Source organism: Spinacia oleracea, chromosome 6 (assembly GCF_020520425.1).
Source record: "Spinacia oleracea cultivar Varoflay chromosome 6, BTI_SOV_V1, whole genome shotgun sequence".
NCBI classification, from domain to species: Eukaryota; Viridiplantae; Streptophyta; class Magnoliopsida; order Caryophyllales; family Amaranthaceae; genus Spinacia; species Spinacia oleracea.
This window is the reverse complement of record NC_079492.1, coordinates 109,796,487-109,817,224: the sequence shown is the minus strand read 5'-3', so window position 1 is coordinate 109,817,224 and position 20,738 is coordinate 109,796,487. Positions and strand designations below refer to the sequence as shown.

The window sequence follows — 20,738 nt, the reverse complement described above, 5'->3', positions numbered from 1 at the left end:
TTACACTTTGATTTATTCTATTTTTGGTCATGATACTACCTTACCCTTCTTACCCCCACGATATTTACAATTTTCACTCACTTTCTCTTACTTTATTCATTTTTGGGACGGAGTGAGTACATTATATCTATTGTATTTTAAAATAAGGAATGATTGTTACTTGTTAGATGTAACAAACGTTTGACAACTCTCAATGATATATAGTATCGTCTAAACCAAATCTTGCTCCTAACTTTGAAGGCATGCATTAGAGTGTGAATAGAAATTAATCGAGAATATAAAGAAATAGTTAGAGAAGTTTCTTGACAATAACTTGCCGGCCAATACATAGTTTCTTACAATGAAGAATTGTTGTAGAGATGGTAACGCGTGATTCGATTTTGTGGGGCTATATATAGAAATTTCAATGAAAACCAGCAACCTTTTTAATTAGTTCTAACTTTATACACCATTTTTTTAAAATATAAATATACTATTTTAAGAAATTTAAACCTTTGACTTGATATATTTATATCATTCTTCATATGCAACGACCTACGTACGATTAAAACATGTTAAGTACACATATAACATATTATGGTAGAGAACTAGTAAACCTAGGTCAGCTACAATCTTACAAGTACGTTACAGTCGAGGCTTAGTTAGGTAAAGTGGGTATATATCAACTTATCAAATACGTATATTTCAATTTTTGCTTAGTATTCTATATATCAATTTTTTTTTACAATTGCTAATGAGTTGTATGGAGTAATTGTAAATTAAGAAAGGAAAAAGAATGTGTACGAGGCTTAATTAGGGCGTTTATTTTACGCATCATGCATTTCATTGTCTGATTTATATGTACTTCCTCTGTTCTCGAATATTAGTCCCTTTTAGAATATTGATACAATTAACAATATAATTGAAGAGAATCTTTTAATTTCTTTCCGATACGTATTTTAAAACATATTCATGTGAGATCTTATTTTGTTCGTTTTAATGTGTAGTTTAACAATATCAAATTTTTATATTTTTATAACATACGTATTTGGAGATATTTACGTTTTAATATTGAGTTGAAACGACTTGAAAAGTCAAAACAGGACTGATATTTAAGAACGGAGGGAGTAAGAATTTATTGGTGTGTAGCTAGAATATACATATTCGAAGCTTATACACAAACATTGACATGTAGAATACACGAATTGAAAGTTTTATACACAAGCATGCACGATGATGTGTTAAATTAAAAAATTGAATATCGAACAATATCCACAATTTTATACATATCTCCAAGTTATTCCTTATGTAGATAACTTATATCGCAAGAAACGTGTATATAGTAGATGATGTGCGTGATTATATAAAATAATAAATACGTATAGGTATGACAAATTGACAGCATATCTAATTGCACACATTTCATAAACATAATTAAGTAAAGTGCACATCAGGAATACATATTGTGTTTTATATGTATCACGCCAGGAGTATGAGATGTGTGCGTATAAAACAACTATCAAACATATAACATATAACGAGCATTTGCGTGCTGAATACACGACAATAAATTGTCCTAACATATATTTTCTATGTACACTCGAGAATATAGTAGAGGTATAACCGATTTACTAGGTCAAATACAATGTAGTCAATTGTATCACATAGGAAATTAGCCTTTTATGCTTAGATTTATCATTAGTCTCATAAATTATAGCTTAGTGATGTCATGAATATGTGTGATTATAGATGTTCTTAATTAAGGGGCAAATCAAGGCAGGGGGCTAAGGAAAGTAGGAGTAGATAGCGAAGGAATTGACCAGTGACTACGTACGCGCTTTGTTTTTACATGGGCCACATATAATCAGCAGTGTGAAAAGATGACGCCATAATAATAAAAATGGAATATTATTATCGCAATTAAAAAGGCTAGAAACACGATCAACGGAATAAAAGACGTGTTATTCTGGAAAACGTCATTTAGTTACTCAGTAATATTTTTTGGATGGTAATTAAGAAATAATTAAAAAAAAGAAAGAAAATGATAAAGTATAAGGAGGGGCACGAGACAAAAAGAAGGAAGTAGTGATAGTAAGAAACAGGACTCTTTCCGGATTGGGGTGCCGTTGAAAACACTGTATTGTGATTGGTCTTCCAACGCCATCAAAATTGTGCCGTACTATTACGGATTACTCAAGCACTTATGTAATCACACCCTATCACTAACTACGCTACGGACGACTATTTTTTCTTTTTAAATTGCTTCCTTTAGTTGAACAGTTCTAGATGAATTTGTATTAATCCACGTTTATGCCCTCACTAATTAGCTAATTTGATTCACAATATTCACATCAGACTTTCTATTCATATCCATCTACTTATTGTATTTTAGGGTGATCATGGTCCACTTTGGTGCCATTTGGGACAAAACTCAAACCAAACCGTAATGTTATGCTTTGTCATTTTTTCAAATCAAATCGAATCGTGTTAGTCTCCATATCAAACTGCGTTAATACGGCTTGGTCTACTTTGATTTAAAATTTATATTTTTTTGACAAATTTACAATTTAATTTGCGATTTTGATGTTTGTACAGTAAAATTTGGGAGTTGGTCAGTTGGAGGAGGAAGATAGAAACTTTAATTGTGGGAGAAAAAAGTGTATATTTAATTTTTTTTAATTCCAAAAAGTATATTTTAATATGTTAAACAGTGTTACATTATGCAATAAAATTTTGAACTATATGTTATATGGTTTAGGGGTTTAAACGGTAAACAATATTATTAATAATTTTTACAGTTTGGTTTGAGTTTTTTTTTGTCAAACCAAACACAAAACGATCGTAAAACCGTGTTTAGCTAAAAAATTAACCACACTATAATTTTTCAAATCGTAAACCAAACTAAACCATGAAAATACGGTTTGATTTACGGTTTGGTCTCAATTGCTAATGTTAACCCAACTTCATCATTAATTACAACTTTTCTTAATCTTTCCAATTATTTACAAATTTGATCTTATTCAAAATTGATATTCTTGAATGTGAAGAATAATAAGATGCATGTTATCTTAGTATCTATATTCTATCAGTGAATTTCTGAGGTCATTATTGTAACTAATCTTATGGTGTCCTTTTATAGAATAGACTAAAACGCTCATGCTACTTACAAATAATATTGACATTAATTATAAAATTAAATAAAAAGACATAAAAGAAAATTAGTCAATCAAATTTGTAACAATATTTACCAATAATTGTAATATAAAATAAAAAGGCATAAAAGAAAATTATTTATTCATTCAGATTTAATCACAACAGACAAAAGTCAAAAACAAAAAAGAAAGTCACAATCAAACATTTAATCATATATTCACAGAAAAATATACTCTTTATTAATCACATAATTCATTTATCTTCCTATCAAGTAATTTATTATGCCACATTTCATATTTTCATAAATAAATCATATTTTAATTTATTTATTTTTTAAAAATTTAATCAAACAAATATACCTCGTAAGCAAATAAATATACTCCGTAAACAAATATCCCAAATTATTTTGATGTTAATTTTTCTATAGAGAAACTTTGTGAACAATTTTTTCAACATCATTTTTTTATATATATATATATTTGCAGGCATCGCGTGCATATAATACCAGTATCAAGAAAAACAACACATATAATATTAGTTTACTTGCTACTACGAGCAGTGTCGGATTCAGGATTTTATGGATTGCATGTCGCCCGTTCACATACTCATTACGGAGTTCCAATCAATAACTAATGCATGAGTTTAAAAAAATTTATCCAAAAAGTGATAAGTATTCAAGTTACAATCAAGTTACTTCTAAAGTATTAGAATTGCTCTTCAAATTTTACCAAATATTCTGTACAATATATGTAGTTATTCAAACATAAATAAGAAATTTAATTCTTTCAACTATTCCCAAGTTAAATATACAAACATATATAGAGTAGTTAACAATGAAACAATAAAAAAATAATGGAATAACTGCAATTTTCAATAAATTAAAAAATAAAAAGTTAACTTACTACTTCTTATTACAATTAACTAATAAGTTTAAAAACGAGGAAGATAAAAAGAAAATGACAATATAATAAAAACGAGGAAGATAAAAAGAAAAGTAGGCGCTTTAGCTTATAGGGAATCCAAAACCACTAAAACACTTATATTTTGTGTTAATATATTTCACCAACTTTTATTTATTTGATATGAGTTTATTTTACTATCTGCCACTGAATACGAATAGATATAATTTTTAATTTGATATGAGATTTATGAATGGGTTAATTATAACTTACGAGAATATATAGTTTTAATTAGACTATAAATAATCACTACAAGAAACGGATTGAAAAACACTAGAGGCAATCACTACGAGAGAGGGGTATGTAGTATATGATTTGTTTCACATATTAATTGAAAAAGGTTTATGAGTAGATTTTCTGTGAAACCGTCATATGCATAAGCCAGTTGATACCTGTATTAAAAAAAACATAAACATATTATGACAAAATGTAAATGTTAGAATAGTTAATATAATTACTTGATTGAAAATACGTATAATTGATAGAAAGTAACAATTTCATCTCATACGTAAATATTTAATTAAAAAGTAAAACTATTTTGTTATAAATTAATCTTATACATGAAACCGCTCTATATAAATATATGTACATATTCAATATTATACGTGATACACTCAGTACACTACACTACTCCATACTACACTGTCATACTCCGTACTCCATAACAATTAAAAGAAAAAACGTACCGTAAACTACGAAGTACGATTTACGAGTTAAGAAAATTCTCATAAGCTACGGTTTAGTTTTACGTGTATGGATATGTGACATTATGATTTTTTGATATAGATAGAGATCCCGAAAGAAACAAAAATCTTAAAACTCTATGCACAAAATAAAAATTAATCAATCCTAATGTGTCTTTTCTTTACTGACACGCCTAAAAATACTCCCTATGTATTATATTAAAGGATATATTTTGATCGGCACGCAGTTTTAATGGTTGGTATATAATTTACTGTGACACAACATAGTTCTGCAACTGACCACGAGTAGTTATGTAGTCCAAGATTTGTTTCACATATTAATTGAAAAGAGTTTATGATAAGACCTTTAATACCAACATTAAAACAAACATAAAAATATGATGACAAAATGTAACTATTAATTAGAATAGACAATATAACTACTTGATTTAAAGTATAATTGATAGAAGGTTACTATTTCATCTGATGTGTAACTATTTAATTAAAAAGTACAATTATTTTGTTATAAATTGATCTTATACATAAACCGCTTTATAAAAGTACATGTACATATTCAATATTATACGTGATACACTCTGTACTACACTACTCCATACTACAATGTCATACGCCGTACTCCATAACAATTAAGAGAAAAAACTGGTAGCGCGCTACGGAGTATGATTTACGAGTTAAGAAAATTCTTATAAGTTACGATTTACGTTTTACGTTTTACGTTTTACGTGTGTGTACATGTCTGACATTATGATTTTATTATCGATAGAGATCCCGAAAGTAACAAAAATCATAAAACTCTATGCACAAAATAAAAATTAATCAATACTAAGACTTTATCTGTTCTACCATACGGAACCATACTGACATTTATACTATTCACGTTGTATCTTTGACTATCTTTTGTAATATGTATGTAAAAAAAAAATGTAACCGCGTAGTATCTTATTAGATTCGTATCGATATATATACTATCTAAATATCAATTTTTAAAAATGTTTACTTATGCATAACTTGAGAGATAACGAGTCAAAGTTGTGCGTTGAGAATCGTGAATTCAACATGGTGCAATATTTAAGCTACGAACGGATGGCGTATCTTTTCTTGACTGACACGCCCAAAAATACTCCGATTAAAATGGGGGAGTGAGTGAATTACTTAATTATCTATTACTATATACTAAAAGAGACACCAGGAATGACACGTGTCAACTCCTGGTGCGATTTTTTCTCGCCAAAAACCATTTCCCCAAAAAAGTGTATCTGTTTTATTTTATTTTTATTATCTACCTTTTTTATAAACTATTTATCTTTGGAAACTAAATTTAGTTTATAAATTATGGCAATAATAGATACGACGTAATAATAATTATTCTAAATTGGTAATATTTTAGTCAAATAACTATATTAATAATGGAAAATATATCACTCAATACTTTGGTCAAATTACCATATTAGCATTTTAAAGATGCATATTAGATGAATAAATTAAAACGAGTATGTTAAAATTGTTATAAGTATGCAGTAGTTTGGGAGATATTCAGTTAATTATTTTGAGAAAAAAATGATCAAAATCCGTGCGTGCACGTGATCTAATCTAGTTGTAGTAAAAAGAATAGTGTGAGTAAGTGTGGGGCCCACAAGAAATATAAAAATATTAATATATTCCGTAATTGGTAGTGACTAGTGAGGCTTATGACATGTCAAAAAAGAAAAGTGTATCCCTTTAATAAAATATGTCTATTTATGGTAAGTGTATCATTTACTAAAATACGGAGAGAGTATTAATTTCACCATATATAAAATTAATATTAATTAACAAAAAAACATCTAAGTAAACTTATGAGTATAAGTAATTACTGTGTTTGATTAGCAATAGAATTTAGTTACCGACTAGGAAACCAGTCAGCAAAATCCAAAACCCCTCACCTATTGTGTTAACTTAACGCCCAAGTCAAAAAGGATAATATTGTAAATTCCCTACTTCACACAAAACACTCCTTCGCCTCAACTTCACAACACACCAAAGTCGGTTGATTCCATTCAGCCGCACTATATAAGGAGCAGCAGCACACAACAACTCAACTCACCAATTTACTTCATAATCTTTGCTTACTGCTCTGTATTACTACAATTAAAATTCCCAATTACTCTTATTTTCTCTCTCTAATTTTGAAGAAAAGTTAAACCTAAACGTGATGAATACGACAACGATACAAACCCAAAGAGGAGCCGCCGGAGATATCGAGACTTCCGCCATGGCCAACTGTCTTATGCTTCTATCCGCTCATAGCGCCGCCGTATCTTCCTTCACTGGCGTCGTTGGGAACGCTGAACAACAAGTAGCCGGACGTATGTTCACGTGCAAGACGTGTGACCGTAAGTTTCCCTCGTTCCAGGCGTTAGGAGGACACCGTGCTAGTCACAAGAAGGCCAAGTCACCGAACTCCGTTGATTTTCCCGATGAGTCTGGTTTGCCGGCAAAGCAGAAGATTCACTCTTGTAAGTTTTGCGGCATTGAGTTTTCGACTGGTCAAGCACTCGGCGGTCATATGAGGCGGCACAGAGAGAATATAGTCGTTGTTGGCGGCGGCGGTGTTGTTTCAGCGGCGGTGAGCGGTGTGACAACAGAGGGTAGTTCTGGAAGCAGCGAAAGCAATGATGGTGGGAAGAAGAGGAAGATGAGCGACGACGTATCGGAGGTTCCGATATTAAAGAAATCGAGTAGTAGTAAGAGAGTTTGTTTGGACTTGGAATTGGATTTAGCGCTGTGGAAGAAAGTAGAGGCAGAAAAAATGGTTGCTGTTGCGAAGTATGCAGATGATGATTATGAGATTGAACATGGTGAGATCGTGGAACAACATCATGAACAAGCGGCTGCTGCTTCTGGTGTCGAAGATGTTTCTGGTGTTGAAGATGAGGAGAAGGATTTTCTCAAGCTGGAATTAAGACAGCCGATTAATTGCTGGTGATTTCATCAATAATTTTTCACTGACTAATGATTTAATGGGTATTATTACTTTTGATTTGTTGATTAATTTCTCTGGTGTACAGATTGAGATAATAGAACAGTATTAGTCGTTTTAATTAGGTGATTAAGTAGGGAAAATATGGTGATGTTTAGACGATTTCGTTACATGCTTTTACGTACACATTACAGTTAGGGGATCTGTTTATTTTTTCGACATGAGTTTATTTGTCATTTTGTAATCCATTATTTAATTGATTCTATCATTGTATGCAATTGCACAACTGAGTATTTGATTGATTCGATCTTGATAACGTGAATACTAGCTCGATCCTTTCCCCCGATTGATTTGATCAAATTTTATTGAAGGAATACCCGATTTGATCATTAAATATCGTGATTCATGAGTATCGAACTCAAAGCTACCCTATTCTTTACTCTTTAGTTTATTGGTGTGTACGGAGAAGTTTTGAATCAAAGAGGAATAAGACTATGTTTTTGACTTGGAAAAATGCAAGAGCCTTTTCAAACATCTTAGTCCTATTTAATAAATTAAACATACTAAATTTCCGTAGATCTACACTATGAAAATTGTTGTCCGTGTTTTTAGAGTGTGAATTGATAATTTGGTGAGATATACACATGTATTAGAGTATTGTTCAAACAAGTAACACGAGCATGGATAAGAGAAGATCGAGTTTGACCACATCTAATTCAAATAGTGTTTATCCTAAAATCAATTGGTGATAGATGAAGTAGTCCAAAATCTTATAGTCAATCTCCATTTACTTTCTTATTGTAACATTACAAAATTTTAAATTAAATCATCTCTAAAAGTGCCTTTAATTTTCAGACGACGAATTTTAACCATGGTGTGCACGGTTAAAATCAAACTTGTATTGTTTTCACCATTTTTTTTTTGAGCGAGCCGGAAATAGTATAGACTGAAACTGTAGAGCAATATAATATTGGAGCAATTTTATCTAATCATCTGTTATAGTCCTCTGTTAGTGTATTTTAGCCATGCCAAATGAGAGAAAATATGGGTGCGATCATAACCGCATTAATGCACCGGATCCCATCAGAACTCCGCAGTCATAATGGACAAACTGAGTTAGCTTGTACTTCTACTTTGTATATATTATCTACGGATTTTCATGAAATACCCCCGAGTTTTGGCGAAATTCACCAAATGCCCCTCGACTTTCAGAAATTCATAAAATACTCATATTTCAATACTTAATGTACCAAATACCCTTATTTCAAAACTTAATACAACAAATACCTTTAATGACGTCATCATACCTATAATCCACCAATTAACGCCTAATTAACTCAACTAATCCCTAATTAACACCCATAATCAACCCACCCATTAACAAACCTAATTAACCCACCCATTAACAAACCTAATTAACCCACCCATTAACCCACTAACCCACCCATTTTTCTTTTCTTTTCTCTCTCTCCTTCTTCCTTCCTCCTTCCTCCTTCCATCATCTCACCAGCAAATCATGACTACTTTTTTTTCATTGAACCCAAACCAAATTCCATCATATTTAATCACACAAAAAGTCAAATCAATTGAATGAATTTAACAAATTTCATCAATTTAACAAAGCCCAAAGATTCGAAGATAAATTCGAAGATAAATTTGAAGAATTTTGAAGAAAATTCGAAGAATTGAAACAGAAATTTGAAGAGAAATTCGAAGAGATTCAGAGAAAATTGAAGAACGAAGAATATCAAACAGAACAAGGTTATTTCTCCCTTGAAATTCTCCCCCAAATTGAGCCTCTCTTGTATTGAAGAACGAAAATTGACAAGAAAATTGACAGGAAAATTGAAGAACAAAGAACATCAAACGAACAAGGTTGTTTGATCGATTTTTTTCCAGATTTACAAAATTTTGCTTTGATTTCCCTAACTGTGTTTTGGTGTTTTGGTGTTTGTTGTTTTCCCGATCAAACGAACTTTGTTTTGGTGTTTGTTGTAGAATTTGAACCACTTACAATGTCGTGGCTTGTGCAGCAAGTAGTCAACAATGGCCGCCTTCAATCTTCTTCGGCAACTCCATCATTCTCTGTAACGAGATTTCACCATGGGGTTGATGGAGTTGGACTTGTCGCAACAGAAGGAGAGAAAATGAGTTGGTGGTGCAGCCGAATACCAAAGAAAATCAGTCGCCGGCCTGCTTCCACCGTCGCTACTGATGTTGTTATTATTGCTTGGCGGCGATGGTGGCGGCTGGAAAGTCGACCATCATGGTAGAGGTGGGAGATCCATGGAAGAAACAGGAAGAAAAGGCGGGGGAGAGAGAAAAGAAAAATATGGGTTAATTAGGAGTTTAGTTGATTAATTGGGAAAAAATGGGTTAATGGGTGAGTTAAATGGGTTAATTAGGATTGATGACGTCATAAGGGTACTTGGTGTATTATGTTTTGGAACAGGGGTATTTTATGAATTTCTGAAAGTCGAGTGGCATTTGGTGAATTTCGCCAAAGTTCAGGGGTATTTCATGAAAAATCCGTATTATCTACATTGTTCTGTTTATAACAATGTCATAGCCAATCTTTCAGTTCCATGATGATGATCATGGAAGACCGATACACGCTTCTATCTATTTCGAAGAAATTTAATGAGCAGATACAAAAGTTTGCATTTCTTGTGTCGTATTTTAATTTCAATTGATCAATTAAATTACTCAAAATTTCAGACCTACAATTATATATATATATATATATATATATATATATATATATATATATATATATATATATATATATATATATATATATATATTGACGGACATATTTCGTATATTTATTATTAAACTAGTATAATACCCCTGCGATGCACCATATAATCATCTAAATATAAATTTATATGAAATCTGGTAGACAATATCATCAAAATAGTACTTATTGATATTTTTCAAATTAAAACTAAGGATGGATAAATTTGTTATTGCTCATTCAGTTTCTTATTTATTAAAACAAATAAGGGTAGATATATATATAAAAAAAAATTATTCCCACTTGTGTCAAGCATAAAGTTATCTCGTCCACCTTTACTAATTGGATAGTAATACCTACTTAATACTCGCAAGGTCACCCCATCAACCTCATTACCTGCTCACTTAGCAGTTAGCACCTACATACACCACTTACTTTATTCACTTAGATATGGCGGTCTCCGCAGACGCGTATCCTTCTACAATTCTTTTCCCCGTCTTCTCCATCAACGATAGAAACGATACCCACCACTCCCAATCCTCGTCTCGGGAGGTATAAAATAAAATTTATCCCCTATCATCACCCCCCGGTATACCCACACCCGCCTCATGACCAAACCCTTCCTTAGGTTCAACTTTTTTTTTTGTAAGAGTTTTGAATTTTAAAAACTCTATTTTAGAGTCTTTGACATTGCCCCATCACCGACGACAAATTCATTTTTTAACCCCATCACCCACCAAACTTTCTTCAACCCCGCCCACTTGGGATGGATGCACGGGGGATCTCCCAAAACCACCCAACTGGTAATCTGACATCTCTATATTCGATAAATAATCTGCTTTTCCTTTCAACTAACTTTTAAATATATTGACATAAGTTTATTACGAAGTATTAAAATTGATTGTTTTAGCTATAATATTGATGAAAATATTCAAAAGTGACATACATAATTAGGAGGTGAGTGTTCTCAAATCCAATCGATTCAAACTCGCCCCATTCGATGCACGGTTTATGATATGAATATTAAATTTGTATATCTAAACTATAACTATAGACAATTATCATCAAAATAGAGCTTATAGATAATTTTATTATTAAAATAATGATTGCTCGGTATGTTACTGCCGCATTCCATGTCTTATTTATTTAACAAATTCAAAATAGAAAAATAAGCGCACGTAGATAAATTTACGTTCTTCCCCTTTCATAACAAACCCATGTCAAACATATTATTCTCATCCGTTCTTTACTTCAATAGTCATACCCATTTAACTCATATATCATCTAAATCATTACCCGATCATTTAACACCTACCCCACCATATACATTATTCAGCTAGAGATATCTTCGAAGCGGGGTGGTGTTGGTCCCTCAACACAGTCTAAAATTCTCATTCACATGTCCGTCACCACGATATGTGACATACTCATCCCCATCCTAATTCCGGCCTCGTATGCAAAAATTAACCTCGCTTCATCCCCGTCCGTGTATCTACACCCGCCTCAAACCAAGCCCTAGACGGCTTGACCCGACATTATTTTTTGATAAGAGACTTTTTTGAATTTTAAAACTCTAAGAGTATTAGACAATTTGGTTGTCTGGTTACATTATGCTTTGGACACATATAACTTATAGATATTTTCCTAATTAATAAAAATTAATGATGGATAAATTTGTTATTCCCTATTCGGTGTCTTATTTATTAAAAAAAAATGAAACAAATAAGGGTACATAGACAAAATTATTTTCCTCCCTATTCATCACACGTGTCAAACCTAGCCCTAAACGGCTGAACCTGACATTATTTTTTGGTAGGAGAGTTTATTTTAAAACACTATTCTAGAGTATTTGACAATATGGTTGTCTGATTACATTATAATTTGGACACATATAGCTTATGGACAATATGGTTTTAGGTGTAAAGGTTAAAATAGAACACTAGAAACGAAAAACGTAAAAAATAAATTGGGACGGAGGGAGTAATACATATAAATTAAATGTTGTTATGTACTTAGTAATACTTATGTTGTTAGATTAGTCTTAATGTATATTTTCAAATATCAAACTTTTTATTTATAGTTTTTACTAATATATAATTTCATATATTCACGGATCAAACTAGTGCATTGACAAGTATGTTAATCAAACTGCTGCAAATATTCTCGCTATCTTGAGTATGAAAATCTAGACTCTGGAGTATTGTCAAATATTAATGTTTTTTTTGTTTTTTATATTTTTTGTGGTGGACGGGGGTTCTAGCCGGTGGTGGTCCGATTTGGGGTGGGAAGGTAAGAGGATAAATGAGGGTAAATAAAGGAGGATATATAGGTAAAATAATGGATGATTTTGAGTAATATGGGGCGGCTTTTAGCGCTCCACTTTTTTATATATACAAATAGTTTCGTTTAGTTATGTTTTCTAATAAATTAATGTCTTAATAAAAGTGTTGGGGTTAATATTTACTAGTATGATTTTTGTGTTACAGTAGTTATGGTTTTCTTGTTAATATTAACAGTCTTATGAGTATAGAATGATCTTATACAAAACTTATTTATCGAAAAATCATGGGAATTTTGAGGTGGAGGGATCGATAATGTAAAAATGTAAAATTTCCCTTAAAATATGGGAAATTGATGTGCAAATTTCTTCTTGTCTACCAAACAAGTTTATGGCCTGTTTGGTATCTTGAATTTCATTTGAAATTCTGGAATTGGGCCAAATAACTTGTTTGGCTAATCCAAGAATTTGGATTTGTATTTGGCCCAAATCCAAGCTTTCAAAAATTAAGAACCAAATAAATCATTTGAAATTACAACTGAACACATGTCATTCGAAATTCCATATTTCTCTCCCCTTTCTCTCTCCTCTGCTTCACACTGGTTCATCTTTTCAGTTTTCACCTATGCCCTATCTCTCTCCTCGACACCATTGCTAACCATCCAACAAACTCTCACCATCCTTAAATTCTCTTTCATCTCCCTCCTTAGTTCTCTCTCTTTCTTCACACGTACCTTGATTTTTTTTTTATCTCCCTTCTCATGCAATTTCTTTGCTGCTTAACAATTCCGTCGCCGCCGCCGCTCCGTCGCCGCCGCCGCTCCGTCGCCGCCGCCGCTCCGTCGCCGCCGCCAACGACTACTGTTTCAAGATATCCGGCTTGATACTTATGTCCACATCAAGATTCACGTGAAACCGTAAGAAATCGCAAGTAATAAGATCACTAAAAGAGTTAGGGTTTGGTTTTCCCCAAATTTGAATCTTGTTAACAATATGATTTTGATTATCCTTGTTGATTAATAAAATAATTTCATGAACTGGTTTGTTTAATTGTTGTTGATTAAAAAAAAATCAATTTTAATTCAAATCATGTGGATCTGATTTGGATGAGAGTGATTAAATTATTGAAAAGTGAGAAAGATAGAAAATAAAGAAAATAAAACAAGTTGGGCAAGAATACGCACAAACAAATTTTCTTCTTTGATTATCATGGTAGGATAATTAATAAAAACACAAGAGGTAATGTTTTGGATGTTCTGAGCAGAGCTTTAGAACTAACTTCTAGATTTCAATTGAAATTCCTTTAATTTCCAAACAACATGTTAACATTTGAAATCCTGGAATTGAAATTCTAATGTTTCCCAAACACAAAATTAGGAATTGAATTCCAACATTTCAATTCCAAAAATTGAATCCCATGATTTGAAATGAATTTCGTGTTCCAAACGCAACCTTAAGGAATTTGACATAGGATTTAAATTCCTATGAAATACAAAGTTCTTTTGGAATGTAGGCCCTGTTCTTCTGAACTTTATTTGGCTGAACTGAACTGAACTGAACTTAATGGAGCTGAACTGAATTGAACTGAACTGAACTGAACTTAATGGAGCTGAACTGAATGAAACCGAATGAATAGTAAATAATAAATAATAAATAATAAATAAATAATAATAAATAATAAATAATAAATAATAGATGATAAATAATAGATAATAGATAATAGATAATAGATAATAGATAATAGATAATAGATAATAAATAATAAATAATAAATAATAAATAATAAATAATAAATAATAAATAATAAATAATAAATAATAAATAATAAATAATAAATAATAAATAATAAATAATAAATAATAAATAATAAATAATAAATAATAAATAATAAATAATAAATAATAAATAATAAATAATAAATAATAAATAATAAATAATTAAATAATAAATAATTAAATAATTAATAATAAAATAATTAATAATTAAATAATTAATAATAAAATAATTAATAATTAATAATTAATAATAAATCATAAATATAATGTTAATATTTATAACAATACTCATAATAATAAATAATAACTACAATAATCATAATTATTTATTAATAACAATAATTACATATAATATTAATATAATAATAGTAATATTTAAGTAATAATAACAATAATAATAATTATTATATACTACCTCTGTTCCTTAATGTTCTTTACGCTTGGGAATATGTGTCCAAAGTATGAAAACTTTGACCGTGGATTCCCACTGTTCTATACATCAAAATGTTATCATGTAAGATCTTGTTAGATTGGTCTCATTATGTATTTTCAAAATATCAAAATTTTATAATTTTTTCACATACGGAAATGGATATATAAGTCGTTGAATATTGCATTGAAGTCCGTGCAAATAGTAAGCGTAAAGAACATTAAGGAACGGAGGTAGTATATATATAAGTAATAAATGTCAATTTTAATTGCAATATCAAGAATAAAAATAATTACAAAGAAAGATGAATCGTTCTTTTGAACTGAACTGAATTGAATTGAATGAAGCTGAACTGAACTGAACTGAACTTAATGGAGCTGAGCTGAACTGAACTGAACTTAATGGAGCTGAGCTTAACTGAACTGAATGGAACTGCAAAAAAGTCCAAAAGAACAGGACCGTAATTCTCATATGTCATGTCATCTGTCAACCAAACAGGCAAATATTATCGATCTTACCAGAAATCATTGCAAGAACATTGACCATTCCTGAAATGGTGAAAACGATTTCTATCCCTGACAATGATTTCACGATCAAAAGCCTTGGAAATGAGTTTACTTGCTTGGTGACAATCTCTACAAACTCTCAAGTTCTTGGAGATGCGAATAGTTTGACCTGGCTTAGTCTTCAACAGCCCAAATGCTATGGCAAGCTTTTCACTATGATGATTCAAAGGCTTCTCCTTTTCCTCTTCTTCAATATCAGTGTTAGGTACATACCCAACACTTTTTATTTTTTCTAACATCTCATCAAGTTTGGAGTATATTTCCCTGCTTTCAGGGTGATCCCTTTCTCCTGCAACAAATTCACTAATCATGCCTTCCATTTCAATCACTGATAAACCTGGAGCCTTTTTCACTCCCCTATCATTCATTAACCTCCTGATCTTAACAACATCATCCCATTTGCCTGCAGTTGCGTAGAGGTTGGCTAATAGAACATATCGACCACTGTTATCAGGATCCAATTCGATTAATCTTTTTCCGAATTTCTCTCCTAGCTCAATGTTTCCATGGATCTTACAAGCTCCAACAAGGGCACCCAAAACCCTTGCATCAGCTTCCATAGGCATTTCTTCTTCAACAATGTTTTTAGCCTCTTCCAACAATCCTGCTCTACCTAATAAATCAACCATGCACCCGTAATGCTCCATTCTTGGTTCGAGTCCATGAACTTCAGTCATATGTTTGAAGTAATGGCGTCCTGTCTCAACCAACCCCGAATGAGCACAAGCACTCAGAACATTCAAGAAAGTGATGTTATCAGGAGCGATCATCTCTTTCTCCATATTCTTGAAAACCTCTATAGCAACTTCTCCTCTTCCATGTATTGCTAGTCCACCAATCATGCAGTTCCATGTGGAAATCCCCTTTGAAGGTAGCCCAATGAAAACTTCAATAGCCTTCTCCAACCACCCACACTTGCAATACATGTCGATTATTGTAGTTGCAAGTTTTGTGTCCATCTCTATTCCATTCTTGTTCACATATCCATGAATCCACTTTCCTTGCTCCAGAGCTCCCAACTTTGTACAACCAGATAACATACTAGCTATCACATACTTATCCAACTCTATATTTTCAGTCCTCATTTCATTGAACAAACCAAACGCCTCATGAAAATGATTATGCTCAACATATGCAGCTATCATAGCATTCCAAGCACCCGAATTTCTATTAGGCATTGATCTAAACACCTCATAAGCATCATTTACAAGACCCAATTGAGAATACCCACTAATCAAGGTAGTCCAAGAGACAACATCTCTTTGTAGCATTTTATCGAAAACTCGCCGAGCTTCCTCCAAAGACCCAAAACTAACATACATGTAAAGCAAATTATTCTGAGAAAACCCATCATTCAAAAACCCAAATTTGACAACATGGGCATGGATTTGCCTCCCTTCCTCAACCCAATCATTAATGCAGCAAGCTCTAACAAGGGAAGGGAATGTGAAATTGTTAGGCAAAACAGAGCCCTTCAACATTCGCAAGTACAAAATCAAGCATTCCCTAGCTAAATGGCATTGCAAATAACCCCTGATTAAGATGTTGTATATAAAAGCATCTGGGTGAGGCATTTTATCGAACAGTTGGTAGGCATAAACTAAATCACCAGATTTCGATAAAGCACAAAACTTGATAGCTCTTCCCATTACATCGTTGTCAGACGAGAGGCCAAGACGGATGATTTGAGAGTGAAGTTGCTTGACTTCCGCCATGGATGAGCATTTATCAAGGTGTTGAACTGGATTACAGGGTGGAGCAGCAACGAGTGCAGATGAGATAGGAACAGAAATCATTTCTTTGGTTTTGATTTGAATGAATTGGATTGGATTCGAACTAGATTAAGTCTGTCATATTTCGTTCATGAGATTCTTGGCTCGGTCCATGTTACTCTACTTCATAAGAATCGCAACCCATTTCTCTCATCAAAAATTATAAAAATGTTTGTGTAATTACTAATCAGCTTATGTTGACCGATTTTCGGTTAAATGTTATAAAACGTTAAAGTTCTCAAAATATGCTGCTATTTTACAATTGAGGGTTTCTAAACCCCAAGTGTCCATATGGACACAAGGGATACAAATACAATCATCTTGAGTACCAACACATAATATGTCAGTACCAAAATGTAAAATTGCTTAGAAGTACCACCAATACAAGTCATATTGTGTTATTGGTATTCACATAATATGTATTTGTACTAACATATTCTATATTGGTACTCCAAATTCTGTATTGATACTCACTTGTGTCCATATGAACACAAGTCACTTGTGACAAAGACTTCCTCTTTCACAATCTACCATTAGCAGGAAATTGTATCTATATTTTTTTTTTATAAATAAGTCAACATCAACTCAATTAACTAAATCTATCTTAAGCAACGATAAAAGTTATTGCAAAAAATATTGGTCATCATGAAAAAGTATTGTGTATTACAACAATATCATATTATTGTTGCTAAGATTTTACGAAACGACAAAATCAGTGGGAATCTAATAAGACCTTGCATGGTTATATGTAATTTTGATAAAAAATGAGCAATCTTTTAGATCTGTTTACCCTTATTTTAATATCAAATAGAAGTTGTTACCGAGTACATGATACCCATTGTCCATTGAGGACTTATACACTTGAGAATATATACAAGGATATTTTTTTTAGTTGAAAACATATCCATTTGTTATTTTTTTAGTTGAAAACATATGCATTTGTTAAAGATAAATTGTTTATCCTATTTCTTTACTTATAAATAGTCCGTATAACAAGTATAACCATATCAAACTCGGTAGGAACTCCTCATAATAGAACAAAAAAAAAATCTTATAGAAGTGAGAGAATGTACTTGTTTATAATGGTTCAAACATATGTTCAATAGGCCGGGGCACTTTGACGATTACCCTGATACAATCCGGGTTAACCCAATGTATCTACTGAAGCACAGTAGTTGTCAAAAAAACTAAAATAGCTGAATTAAAATTGAAAAAATATAAAAAACATTTACCGGGATACATTAAAAAAAACAATGTAATCTGATATATTTTCCTCTAGAAATCTGAATTAGTAACGGGGAAATAAAACATATGGACGCACGTCGTCCAATATCTGATCTTCATCCTTTTTATCTTCTTCATTAACAATATTAACACCACCTTTAGAAGACTCGCAATCATCGTTTTTGAGTAATTTAGGTTTCGAAAAGGCGTCCAAAAATTCATCTTCATTGTGTATCTACCAACCACAAAAACATAAACATATCTAGTAAATAAAAAAAAATAAAAAATTGTATACGGGGTATGATTAATTAATAGTCAGAGAAAGACGAAGATTATTGACGTACATTGTATGAGAAAAAAGAAGAAGAATGATGAGTATGTTGACCGGAAAGTGTTTTATGCAACCGGAGTTGTAGTTCATACATCCGCCATTGTTGTATGAGTAACGGGAGTTGTTGTCGCTCTTGCTCTATTTGTTGAGGGTACTGCTTTTGAGGCAACGACTGTGTCTCTTGTTTTGCCATAGGCGGCGGTGCATAATAATATGAATATGAATATGAATATGATGATGAAGGAATCTCTCTCAAGTAACCCCCTCCCATCAGTCAATGCTTCCTTTTAATTATACACAATTCAATCATCTCATCTCATCTCATCTCAACTACCACAATTTATAGTTTCCTCCAACTATTATAATTCTAGAGTTCTTTCTACACCATAACTTCTAACTTCTATTTTTAACTAACTTAAATACTCACTTTCCTATTTTATTAACGGAGTAACAAAAGGTCTTGTGCGCACAATACCTTCTAAATAAGAATTTGTGATGGAGTAATATATAATTATTAAGTAAACCTACTACTTGTTTCCTAATCCATACTACTCCATAATAAATAAATAAATAAATAAAAAATAACAAATATATGGGTAAACCTTTTGAACAAATATTTTTAATTAAAATCAAAAAATTTATCACTAAAAAATAGATAAATTTTACATTATATCGATTTAACTTTTAAACATTAATTTTGAGTTGATTTTTTACTCCAAAATACAACATTTAGTGTACACCACCTTTAAATAAAATTAAAATATGTGTACACGTATCCATCTTTCACTTCATTTCCCAAACTTTTTCATGAAAATCTTTGTTACTCCTATCCTAAAAAAAAAAAAAAGAACACCATCATTACTCTTTCTGCCTTGAATAATCTCACTTCGTTACAAGTATTGGATAAATTCAATCTCACTTCGTTACAAGTATTGGATAACACTACAAGATTTTGTATCTTTAACGATAACCTAATTACGACGGGTCAAAAATCCCGTCGCAAAAGTCTTTTGCGACGGGACTTACAACCAAACAATGACGGGATTAACCGTCGCAAATGTCTTTTACGACGGGTTTACGACGGGATTTTATATTAACGACGGCCCCCTTTTATGACGGGTTCGCGACAAGAAATCCCGTCGTTAATCAACGATTATTGGCCTTTCGCGACGGGATTTCCCGTCGTTAATAATACAACTTCTTGTAGTGTAAATTGGTTTCCGAGTATCAAATCTATCTATGTCAAAAAAAAAAAAAAAAAAAAGAGTATCAAATCTATATGGTTAGTTTTAAAATAATAATAGAACAACTAATTAATCTAACGCAGCACAAGGGCTAAAAACTTTTAACTATCCAAATCCATGCGGATCTCCATTATTTTTTTGACAATTACTGGAGTTAGATGTTCCGATCAAGAAAGCTACATTGGTTTGTGATCATGTTAGTGTCAATTATCTCTCAGGTAACTCAGTTCAAACATCAACACACTAAGCATATTGAGATGGCCATTCATTTCGTCCGTGAGAAAGTTGTGCGAGGAGTGGTTCGGGTTCAACATGTTCCATCTCGTCATCAAATTGCTGACATTTTACTAAAGGACTTCCGTGCGTACTTTTTGATGATTTCATAGACAGTCTAATTGTCCGCCAACGTCTCGCTTTGACTGCGGAGGTGTACGTGTTAGACTATGTATATATGTGTAGATATTTATGTATTTATGTAATTAGTTTGTTACTCCCTCTGTCCCTTAATACTCGACCTGTTTTGACCGGACACGCTTGCCAATGCACAACTTTAACCACCAATTTCGTTAACTACATATTATTAAAACTAATAAAAATATTAATATGTTGAAAGTATATATTAAGATG

At 31.9% G+C, this 20,738-nt stretch overlaps 3 protein-coding genes across 3 annotated transcripts; 1 reads left to right on the top strand and 2 right to left on the bottom strand.

Annotated features, from left to right (window-relative positions):
• Positions 1-6,867: 6,867 nt before the first annotated feature.
• On the top strand, positions 6,868-8,022 carry LOC110804005 (zinc finger protein ZAT12). Its single transcript, XM_022009552.2, has one exon. It carries the CDS (start codon positions 6,987-6,989, stop codon positions 7,758-7,760), a length of 774 nt encoding a protein of 257 aa, XP_021865244.1. The 5' UTR covers positions 6,868-6,986; the 3' UTR covers positions 7,761-8,022.
• Positions 8,023-15,185: 7,163 nt separating this feature from the next.
• Positions 15,186-17,544, bottom strand: LOC110804010 (pentatricopeptide repeat-containing protein At5g66520-like). Its single transcript, XM_022009557.2, has one exon. The coding sequence runs from the start codon at positions 17,334-17,336 to the stop codon at positions 15,489-15,491; it is 1,848 nt and encodes a 615-aa protein (XP_021865249.1). The 5' UTR covers positions 17,337-17,544; the 3' UTR covers positions 15,186-15,488.
• An 828-nt stretch (positions 17,545-18,372) lies between these two features.
• Positions 18,373-19,198, bottom strand: LOC130464413 (uncharacterized). The gene is made up of 2 exons (XM_056833962.1): positions 18,881-19,198; positions 18,373-18,771 (listed from the first exon to the last, which is right to left on the bottom strand). The coding sequence occupies exons 1-2, from the start codon at positions 19,136-19,138 to the stop codon at positions 18,601-18,603; spliced, it is 429 nt and encodes a 142-aa protein (XP_056689940.1). The 5' UTR covers positions 19,139-19,198; the 3' UTR covers positions 18,373-18,600.
• Between the last annotated feature and the right edge of the window lie 1,540 nt (positions 19,199-20,738).

What these genes read in the sequence shown, in the direction of transcription:
- LOC110804005 (XM_022009552.2), top strand. Translation starts at nt 6,987, where the DNA reads ATGAATACGACAACGATACAAACCCAAAGAGGAGCCGCCGGAGATATC.
- LOC110804010 (XM_022009557.2), bottom strand. Translation starts at nt 17,336, where the DNA reads ATGATTTCTGTTCCTATCTCATCTGCACTCGTTGCTGCTCCACCCTGT.
- LOC130464413 (XM_056833962.1), bottom strand. Translation starts at nt 19,138, where the DNA reads ATGGGAGGGGGTTACTTGAGAGAGATTCCTTCATCATCATATTCATAT. An exon ending in CTTCTTTTTTCTCATACAAT is followed by an intron (nt 18,772 to 18,880) that starts GTACGTCAATAA and finishes TGTGGTTGGTAG; the next exon opens with ATACACAATGAAGATGAATT.